At 40.8% G+C, this 10,361-nt stretch overlaps 2 protein-coding genes across 2 annotated transcripts in view; both read right to left on the bottom strand.

Moving 5' to 3' along the window:
* Nucleotides 1–198: 198 nt before the first annotated feature.
* si:ch211-121a2.4 (transmembrane protein 205) lies at nt 199–3,963 on the bottom strand. Its single transcript, XM_012866379.3, has 4 exons — nt 3,830–3,963; nt 2,915–3,034; nt 846–1,009; nt 199–674 (listed from the first exon to the last, which is right to left on the bottom strand). Exons 2-4 carry the CDS (start codon nt 3,012–3,014, stop codon nt 372–374), a joined length of 567 nt encoding a protein of 188 aa, XP_012721833.1. The 5' UTR covers nt 3,015–3,034; nt 3,830–3,963; the 3' UTR covers nt 199–371.
* Nucleotides 3,964–4,945: 982 nt separating this feature from the next.
* The window catches only part of dhcr24 (24-dehydrocholesterol reductase), a 19,773-nt gene continuing 14,357 nt past the window's right edge, over nt 4,946–10,361 (bottom strand). Inside the window, exons 6-9 of the mRNA XM_036141460.1 lie at nt 10,077–10,220; nt 5,926–6,123; nt 5,648–5,826; nt 4,946–5,554 (exon numbers count right to left, since the gene is read on the bottom strand). Of these exons, the coding sequence (XP_035997353.1) occupies nt 5,401–5,554; nt 5,648–5,826; nt 5,926–6,123; nt 10,077–10,220 (675 nt within the window). The 3' untranslated portion in view covers nt 4,946–5,400. The remainder of the gene's footprint in view (nt 5,555–5,647; nt 5,827–5,925; nt 6,124–10,076; nt 10,221–10,361) is intronic.

Below are 10,361 nucleotides of genomic sequence, written 5' to 3'. Positions count from 1 at the left end.
GATCCATTTCAGTTAATGCTTGGATGTCATATCAAACACGTAAAGGTAAATCAAGAGGAAACTTCAAGGCAGCCACAGCTGACAGCCAAACTAGGTGAAAGGTGAAGCCCAGCCAGTCACCGATTCATCTCCGTAAAACCCTCGGGCAAGGCAGAGAGGCGTGGCTGTCGCTGAAATAGGGCTGGTTTCCTTCATTACTTTAAAAAAAAAAAAAAAAAAACCCTGAGGAGAAGAGGCCTCACCTGACGTTTCACCTCATTTCTAAAACGAACAGAGATTAAATATACCCACTGCTGCCAAAGAACAAAGATGTAATTGTGCAGTTGTGCTGCAGCAGAAGACGGGGAGTCTGCTGCGTCCGTGGCTCAGCGTTACAGCTTGACCAGGTTCTCAGCCACGTAGGAGAGGCTGTAAAAGTTGCAGCCAATGCAGCAGAGGTTGCACAGGGACGACAGCAGGCGGTACAGCCACAGGCGTCTGCTCAGCTGCTTGTACTTCACGTCCGACTCGCACAGCTTGGCGTAAGCCTCGCGGTTGGACGACAGGCCGATGTCCTGGCCCAGGCCGCACGCCTGCTCGATCAGATGCATGTCCGCCATGATCTCCGACGTCATCTGGCCGAACCACTGAGCGTTGACCGCCGCGACCGTCACCGACACGAAGAAGATGAAGATCTGGAAACAAAAAAATTATTTATGAGGGAGAGTGACAATTATTCGCCGCGCTCTACAAATCTGCCCCGTAGTGGCGAGACTGAAGTAAACTTTATTTATAATCGCACCTTTCACAGGACGCAACCCCAAAAAATGTCTTTGCAAGACGGAGTAGAAAACCAGCCAACGTACCTGAAAGGATTCCCTGTCATCCATCATGTCTCTGGGGTGGTAAACGGCATATATTGTGAGGTTAAAGAAGGCACAGGCTGAGCCCAGGTGGAGGTAGAAGGGAACCAGGCGACTCTGGATGAAGCCGTACGTGTGTCTGTTCAGGTTGTGGTCCATTATAAAGCCTGGGCAGAAATCACAGCAACACGTTACAACCACAGAGGACACCATGATGTCTGTCTCAGAAAAAAGTTTAAATGTTAATCGCACCTGGGCAGTAAATAGTCAATAATAAAAGATAAATCTCAACATGAACTGTTTTAGTAGTTTGCGGCATTGAAGGCGCTCAGAAGGTGTTAGATCCCATAAATGAAAGCAGGATGTTAAGCCATGTTTGTAGTCATGTGCGTTCAGGAAGCCGCTCTTTTTTCTTCTACATTCTTCCATTTGCTATGTTCTGGTTGACATACAACCCAAGTGCTGGACAACAATTTAAAATGCTAAGATTATTCTTATTAACTTTGTGTAGCCTAAGTCAATCAGGACCACAACCTTAATTAACTAAGAACATGGCACAAAGAAAAAGAAATGCCATTTCAGTTTTATTTCCAAAGGTTACAAAAACTAAAATAAGAACAAAACTACTACAAGGTGTTCTAGTAGTTTTATTAAAAGTTTGATTCTCTTACTTTTACCATGTTTTTAATAAAAGGCTGTTTAAGACCCACTTATTATCTGGGATCAATTCTGTAAGAAGGACTTGAAAGAATTACATTTCTTTCAAACATTATTTCCCCATAAATTACCCAAAAATAAGCTGCATCAGGACACAATACAAACACAATTCTCAAATACCTATTTTTTTAAAGCATTCGGAAACATCACAGTAATAAATAGGAAAATGACGCTGTGGTACTAAATTTGTTAACCCATGTTATTTACGCACATTTTAAATGTGCTGGAAGCTGTTTTTACCAGAGCCCCTCAGCTAAGGGTTGACCTACCCATTGTCGGTATGTATCCATAATGAAAATTTGGTCAGAGTTCAGATGGAACACAAAGACACAAATCAAAGACATCCATGGAGAAACAAGAATGATTCATAGAGAATACCCTGAAAAATGCACAACCTAAATAAACAAAATACAAAAATACATTTAAAAGTTAAACTGTACCTCAGAAGAGAAAGACTTATAAGAAGGGGAAAAATACTGTGCAGTTATTAATAGATAATAAGGCATATTCAGATAAAAATAAATTGTTCAAGATGAATGCATCAAAAATCACTTCCTGACAAGCTACGTTTGCGAATGTAAAAGTATGTAAAAATAAAATACAATAAAAAAAACAATGTAAAAAGGAGAAACTGTGCAAAAAGACATCAGCATGTGAGAAATGTCAAGAACCTGTGAAACCAGTAGCACGTTTGGAAACGCGTGACAGACTATTAAGTGGGCTGGTGGTTTATTGGATTCTTAGCAGGGGATGAGTGCTTTTACAGCTTTCATCTTAGTTAGTAAATGAACGATTGTTTACAGCGTATACAGACGGTAAAACATGCCATTCGCTGACAGAACCACCCACTCAGAGCAGGAAGCCAAAACTGTACAAACGTGTGTACATTTTTTTGCACTCGAGATGAAAATCTCTACCCAGAACTCCTCAAGCAGCAAAGCATTAGCCTCACCTGGTTCAAATCCTGTAAAACAAATCTATTCGCCACCTTTTCACATCCGCTTATTAATCCTTTAAATAATAAAAATAAAAAAAACTGTCAACAGACGAAAAGAGAAAACTAAAATGTCAGATGGTGAGCATTAATTTTAGCTTTTCTTACGCGCGTGTGCCATTTACAATGCATTTAAAATGTGCAATAAATGCTTGTTTATTTGTTTTTTTTGTTCAAAACGCTTGTTTATTGGAGTATCTCGTTTTAGATTAATAAAAAAAAAAAACCTTGTTAGATTAAGTCGACTATATATTCACACTGCTTTTTAAAAAGTCAATTAACATGGACCTTGAGGTCACATCTGTTAACTCCGTGTGTGTGTGTGTGTGTGTGTGTGTGTGTGTGTGTTTGTGGTACCTACTAGAAATAAAAGTGACCCAAATCTGCATCCCCCAGTAGGTGGAGAGCAGCAGCAGCTGCAGCAGCTTCATGGTGTAGGTGGGCTCCTGGTCGGTCGGCATGCTGTCCTCTCCTCTCTGCTCTGTTTTCAGTCACAGACAAACAACACCGTCCAGATCAACAGGTAAAGCCTTCTGCTCTGCCCCCCCCCCCCCCCCCCCCCTTTGCCCCTTTTTGTCAGGAGGCTACTTGACACTGCATTCCAAAGACTTATAAATACCCTCCATACCATTTAAAAATGTCTCAAAAGGTTGCCGATGGCTTTGCTAATGAGAAAAAGTGACTACTAACCCAACACTCTACATCTTTAGATAAGCAGAAACACATTTGAGGAATTTGCAGCTTATCTAGTTTCCTTGAGTTAGCGTTGTTGATATTTAGCGTATCAGTACACACTTCCGCGCTGTTGTCAAGGTAACAGGCTAGCAGGGTTGACGTCACCCTACTGCGCGTGCGACTCTCCAAGCTAGCCCAGAAGGGGGAGAGAGAAAAAAATGCAGCTGCGCGACAATTTTAAAAGTCATGATAAGACGAAGTATGCGTGTCCAAAGTCAACAGCGGGACTGAAAACAGCGTTTATAAATCCCGCGAAGAGCAAAGAAAGTAGGAACCTCTTAAACGAGGAGTGGAGTAGTAAGACGACTTCTAAGTCACCTCTCCAGCGGCGAAGCATTTAGTGAAGAAGCTAGCTGTCTGTGCTGCAGAGTAATAAACTTCGCTAAACAGCTGCCAACAGCTAGTGAGATTACCCACGAAACACACAGAAACCTGCGAGTTTAGCATAAAACAAAGTTAAAAGCAAAGTTATTTTACTTTTACATTTCCACCGAGAAAAATAACTGATACATTTCCGAATTAAAAGTAAAGCTCAGTTTACCTGAGTTGTAAAAAGGTATGTGGGGAGCCCGTCGCAGTGACTTGGATCAGTAACTGACAGCCTTAGCAGCTCCTAGCTCACTCTCTCAGTCCACAGGCGGCTCTGAACGCTCCCCCTCTTCTTCTCAGGCTCGGCCGTGGTTTTCGATCCAACCATGTTGTATTACCGCCCCCTGTCGCCTCATCCGGTCACCGCCGCATTTCAGTGGTCGAAATGAGTTGAACACCAGTTTTCCAGTTTTTCCCAGTGGCTCTGGACTTTGACTGGGCCAGGCGCATCTTCTTCCATCTAAACCTTTCCATTGTAGCCCCCCTGCCTGTATGTCGAGGGTTGTTGTCCTGCTGGAAGGCGAGCCTCAAGTCTAACAGGTTTTCTTTTAGGATCGCCCTGCATTTAGCGCCATTCCTCTTCCCATCAGCTGAACATTTTCAGTCAAAGATCGAAATTAAAGCATCCCAACACAGAGATGCCTCCACCGCTACTTTTCCGTGTGGGGATGACGCGTTCTTTGGGATGACATTTCTAACAAAACCACAACCACACACACGCTCTCTCTCTTCTGAAATGTTTTGCTTTACATTTCATCAAACAAGGTTTGAACAAAACTTCAAAAGTTATTAAAAACAAAAATCCCAACTTTTTTTGTGGTTCCTAAATAGAAAGGTTTCAAAAATCCCAAATTAGATTAGAATAACAAATTAATAAAAGAAAAAAAGAAATCAGGCCAAGTTTGATCAGCCCATATTTGATCATTTTCATAGCGATCTTGTTAAAACAACACTGAATATAATGCTTTCATACTTAAATCCCAAATAGTGCTTTGAAGAATCTCTGCTCTGTGTGGAATGTTCTCAGTCCAAGCGTTTTAGATTTCACTTGTTACCACATGGAAATGTTTCTGCTTGAGCCGAGACGTGACCTCTAAGATATATTATGAAATCATTAGTTAGTATAGACTTATTTACGGTTTAATTCATGGAAACAATGAATTTGCAGCAAAATACAAAGAAAAAAACACCACATATGATCATTATGTCACCAATGGATGGGAATTAACTTCATGATAAAATATATGTTTTTATTAGCTTGATCCCAACATTAAAACAGCAGGAGTTGTTTTATTTAATAGTCCCCTCCCTTTTAATTAATTACAAAAGTATTTTCACAAAACATTACCAGGGATGGTTAGAAATTCAACATGAAAAGGGAAAATATTGCCAAACGTGAACTTCTAAGATAAAAATAAAGACATTTAATAAGAGCTGGGAGGCCAGTGAGAATGAAAATAGGCTCTGTACAGAAAAAAAGGATGTTAATGACATATCCCTGACATAAAATTCATCAAAAATAGTCATGCCTTTCCTTCATGATACACAAGAAGTTCATAAGCAGTCTCTCATAATAGGTAGTTTATCATAAAAAACAATAATGAGGGCAGGTGTATCCTCATCTCTAAGGGTTTTTCTTCTGGTAGGAACATTCAAACACTAGCAGCTGGTCTCTGTGGTGCACGGCACCGCGGTGTAAGTGGGACACAGGGTCTCTGATCGGAACGCAGACACCGCGTTGGCTCAGTGACGGGCAGATTTACAGATCTTGTCATAAACCTCAGGGAACGCTTCCTTACAGCCCAACTCAGTCCTTAGTTTGTGGTACAGCTGCCCATCAAACATCTCCCAAAACTCCTCCCGATCCATGTACACGTCTGCGTACAGCATCTGGAACCTGCGCAGGGAGCATTCAAAGGCAACGGGTGAGTGCCACACGTCAAGCGTTGCCCGCGGCCCGTCAGTTCGGACTTTCTCGTGGGAGGCTTACCCGTGGACGTCTCTGACGAACTTCTCCAGCTGACGCGTCGACGCCCTGGCTTCAAAGTGTTTGACCTTCGGCTCGCCGTACGCGCCGACGTCCACGTACAGCTCCTCCTGCTGGCCCTTGGGGTGAACCATCCCTCTGCCTGCTGGCAACAGGAACGGGCACAGCCACAGGGGGTAGACCTGCCAAACAGCACCAGGTATTCTATGAGACTCGAGCGAGACACGGTTCATCTTAAGCCGAGTGCAACGTGGGCCGTTGGGTCGACATCCGAGTCTCACATTGATTTCTTGGTGAAAGCGCGAGATGGCGGCCTGCAGATGCTTCATGGGTACCAGCATGTCCTGGACCACGTGGTGCTGTTCATAGAGGCGCCTAATGGTTTCTCCCTGGGTGAGCTTCAGCAGGGAGATCTTAGGAGGAACCATCCATCCAAAAAGCCAGCGGAACACAGGATTGTTGCCAAATGGGATGATGTCCTGGAAAAAAAACGGCACAGATGGAAGCAGTTCTCCTCACAACGTGCTAAACTGACAGGGCATTTCCTTTTAGATGCTGCTTTGATCAACAAGCGACTGGCACAATCTGGATATTTGATCTCTCTTCTTCTGGGTAGAAATGTTGGAGTTCAATTCAGTTTTCTGGCAGGGATCCAGCGTTTAAACATAGACCTCACACTTTAGGGTGGTTTCAGTATGGCTCAGCAGGGAAATTAAACGTTTTAGATGTTACGATTCCAAAGTCACTCCAAAGCCGGTATTGAAAGGGATGACGCAGGTTTACATGAACTTTTGAGTCAGGTCAGTCCCTTTTATATTAATATTGCCATTTCAGATTAAAGGATTAGTCAAATCGAGTCAGGTTTAAGCCTGAATAAGTGAAGGAGAGAGTCAAAATCAGTGTCCATCAGAACATTTTCTCAGTAAAGTCTTGGTTTTACATGATCATAAGTAACCTTGGAAATAGGTTTTTGCTTTCACTCATGTTTATATGTTTCTTTTGATCTGCACCGAATCAAAGGTCCATCTACATCCCCGGGCTGAAGCACACTGGGAAGGTCTCCGTTTTTTTAATTTTTTTATTAAATTTTTTTATTATTATTATTTTTATTATTATTATGTTGTAAGCGCAGTTTTTTTATTTATGGATATGCCTGGTAAGTTATACTATGAACCATTACATAAACAATCTATTTAAATTTGTGGAAAGTGATCTTTTTTCCCTTTCTCTAATATTATTATATTGACATGGGGATCCTGCTTGAGTTTGTTTATCTGTCTGCAGCTGAAATATTGTAAATGTGACATCCAGCTCAGCAGCGTTTGGCTAAACAAAAACGAGGAGTTTGACGTTTCTTAAACGCATGGATATTTATCACGCAACACTTCATATATGAAGAAGTTAATTGAATAATATCTATGTTTATAAAGTCCTCCTGTGTACAGGATGGGTTGTTGTGCATAGTTCAAAGGTATAAACATATTCTTCAGTAAAATAAAATGCAAGGTGAGCGCTATTAACAGATTTGTTCTCTGTTGTGAAAAAACTGATTTGTAAACCACTTTTTATCATGTCTCTATTTTCTTTAAAGTGAGGTATAACCTCTGAAAGTGGTGATTCCTTGTTCTCTTCAACCCTACACCGCCTCCTACAGTTCCTCTAGACTTCCACCAGGGGGCAGTGCTAAAACAACAACTTCTGTTTCAGGCCACCAAATTCAACACCCAGATGATTTCCATGATCACAAGCTGCTCTATTTCTGTCTGCTTTTCCACTGAAACGTGAACAGAGACAAAAGGCCTTAAAAACAAAAGCAAACAAAATGATAAGAAAAAAAAATGGTGGCAGCCTAATGCTCAGAGGACACTATCTCAGGCATCTGTTAAACCAGCCACTATGCATAATTAATGAGTCCATTTACTGTTACTGAAAACACCACTGTCAGGCTATTCTCACTAATAGCTAATGGTGTGTGTGTGTGTGTGTGTGTGTCTCTGTGTGTGTGTCTCACTCAGGTGGAGCATTAGAAAATAAACGGAAACGAGCAGGCATGTTGTTAAAATAATCTAAGCTCCAGGAAACATGGCTTCCGTGGGACTGAGTGGAGCCGTTGACCGTTTTTTTGATAAGTAAGAGTTAATCATTGACTGGGACCTAAAAGATCAGATTTCTGTTTGAACATTTATGATAACCAAATAAATAAATAACTCTCTCGTCTTCATTCATTTATAGCGACGCATGGACTTCATTTATAAGTAAAGGTAAGACAGTAATAACATTTATTTTGTTTTGTTTTTTAAGGAAGTATGTGTTTTGTGAGCTACAGTTTGTATGTGTAAGGATGCAGAAGTGAAACATAACCTGTAAACTGCTGTCAATCTATGCATCTATTTGCAAATCTGATTCTGATGACGTCAGTGCCTCACCAGCTATGAACCTCACCGCACGTCACTGGAGATGATCGTCTTATAAATAACACCAGCCTCAAATACGTAACAGGGGGTTTATGCAAATACTATTTTATGAACCTATAAACTGACATCGGTCAGTTATTTATATCCAAGCTGATAATTATTTACATAGTAAACGTAGGTTGGGCGCAGTGTGTCAACTGTGATCTTCTTGTGTGAAACATGTAAAAAGAGCAAAATATATAAAGTATTTCCAATTTCCTTATCATCTTAGATATAAGTAAGGTGTTGTAAAAAGCAAAAACGTGTGTGTGTGTGTGTGTCGGCACCACCTCAGTTCAGCTGTTACATACACACAAAGGCAGCCACTCCCCTCACTTTAAACCCTACCATCGCACCTCCTTTAATAAAAGGTTCATGAACTAAACATAAAAACTAAAAGAGTGAGACATTTTTTGCACCCTAACCTTGAAGCTTCCAGTTCAGGTAGATGCAGCTGGGTGCGTTTTGTCCCTTTTAACCGCACAGCTGAAACGACAGCATGTGTCTTCATTGTGTGAGAGGATTTTGTCAGCAGACAAGATTTAAAAAACAAAGACATGAATTTATTACATAGGTATACCAACCGTATGGTGGTTTAAACTATTAGTGATGATGAGGAGCTAATGGACTGCCTATTAAACATACTTTTGGACTCCTTCTGGTTTCTGATGATGTAAAAAAAAAAAAAAAAAGCCAGTGTGTGAATAAGAGCAGCTTTAGAAACTCCTTAAATGGCTGTAGACGAGCTGATTGCAAATACTTCACGTCACCTTTCATTTAATTCAAAAATACATTATTATCCCCAAGGGAAATTAAATAACATAGTCACTAGGCTAATTGGTGAATGACATCATGATCCATAAATAGCTTCGTTTTAGACAAAACATGCAAAGTGTGAGCTTAGTCGGGCATGTTTGGGTGGTGAACGTGGAACAGTAATCAATGTATTTTAACCTGGCTAAACTGAATTTGGAACTTGTTCATGTGAACGCTAAACTGGAGCAACACTATCTCTGGATTTATACTCAATGACACAGAGATATGTCTTACCTTTTCACAGTAACTAAGTTAAAAAATCCTGAAATGTCCCTTTTTCCATCTCTGTAGCGATGGAAAAAAGGTGATGTAGTCTTTTTTTTCTTTTTTTTCTTTTGGAACATGATATGATTTAACAATGTTTACATTTAATACTTCATAAACATGCATCATGTTTCAAAAAGGAGTAGGATGAAGCATAAGCTTATTAAGCCCTACCCCTCAGTTACATGTGTCATGGAGGTAAAGGACAAATATTTACAGTAAAACAAACAGTATACCAACTTTTTATATATTACTCTTTTTTTTGTATTCATCAAAAATACTTTTCTTATATTCTTTTTTGAATTGCTGGATGCTTTTACATTGTTTAATGTTTTCAGGCAAGCTGTTCCGGAGCTTCACTCCGCTAATTGATAAACTAAAACTTATTTTTGTTGTTCGAACATACTTAGTTTTAAAATTTAATTTTCCTCTTAAATTACATCTTCCATCTCTATCAGAAAACACTTGTTGTAATTACAAATTACTAATTACAAATCAGCTGATTATAAGGAAAATACTGAATGAGCAGTTTTTTTTAATCTGTATTAGTTTTTTTGATTGTATGACCACATTTTAAGCTGGCGATGCCATCATTTATGTGACAGAGGAAAAGAGAGCATTGAATGTTTTTTTTTTTTTTTAAACAGGTGGGTGACCCACTGCAGGTGCCAGGCCCAAACCCAGTTGGAAAGCTTTAGGATGTAATGAAGACATTTCACAGCGAATAAGTACAAGATTCTGGCAGAAAGGTTAGCCAACTCCGAGTCGAACTGTTCTGCTGCAAAGTCTCATCCATTATTGATTTGATGGGACCGAGCTAAAGATAGGCCTACAGTACTAATGTTAACAGCTGGATGTTAAAAATGCAAAAGAACGGGGACGTGGGTGAGCGCGTCTACCTGAAGCTCCCAGAAGATACTGCGTGTGTGTCGGTGATAGTACTGCCTCAGAGGGATGAACTCCACTCCGCCGCGGTCTGCGTTCAGGTAGCTCTCCACGTGTTTAAAGAACCAGGGTTTGAAGTGCAGGCCGATTCTGTTAATCTGGAGGTCCAGGAGGAAGATCCAACATCAGCTCCGATCAGAGACGGGACGGAGGGGATTTGCAGGCACGCTTGCCAACACCTTACCTTGTCTGGCTCTGCATGGTCTGTCATGGTTCCTGTCATGATGACGGCGGAGTCC

The sequence above is a fragment of the Fundulus heteroclitus genome, chromosome 9 (genome assembly GCF_011125445.2).
Source record: "Fundulus heteroclitus isolate FHET01 chromosome 9, MU-UCD_Fhet_4.1, whole genome shotgun sequence".
In the NCBI taxonomy this organism is placed as follows: domain Eukaryota; kingdom Metazoa; phylum Chordata; class Actinopteri; order Cyprinodontiformes; family Fundulidae; genus Fundulus; species Fundulus heteroclitus.
The sequence above is the reverse complement of the archived record's forward strand: the minus strand, read 5'-3'. Positions and strand labels throughout refer to the sequence as shown.

Coding starts and splice junctions, on each gene's coding strand:
- si:ch211-121a2.4 (XM_012866379.3), bottom strand. CDS start 3,014: ATGCCGACCGACCAGGAGCCCACCTACACCATGAAGCTGCTGCAGCTG. Junction 1,010..2,914: donor TTGGGTCACTTTTATTTCTA/GTAGGTACCACA, acceptor ATTTCTGCCCAG/GCTTTATAATGGACCACAAC. Junction 675..845: donor ATGACAGGGAATCCTTTCAG/GTACGTTGGCTG, acceptor TTTTGTTTCCAG/ATCTTCATCTTCTTCGTGTC.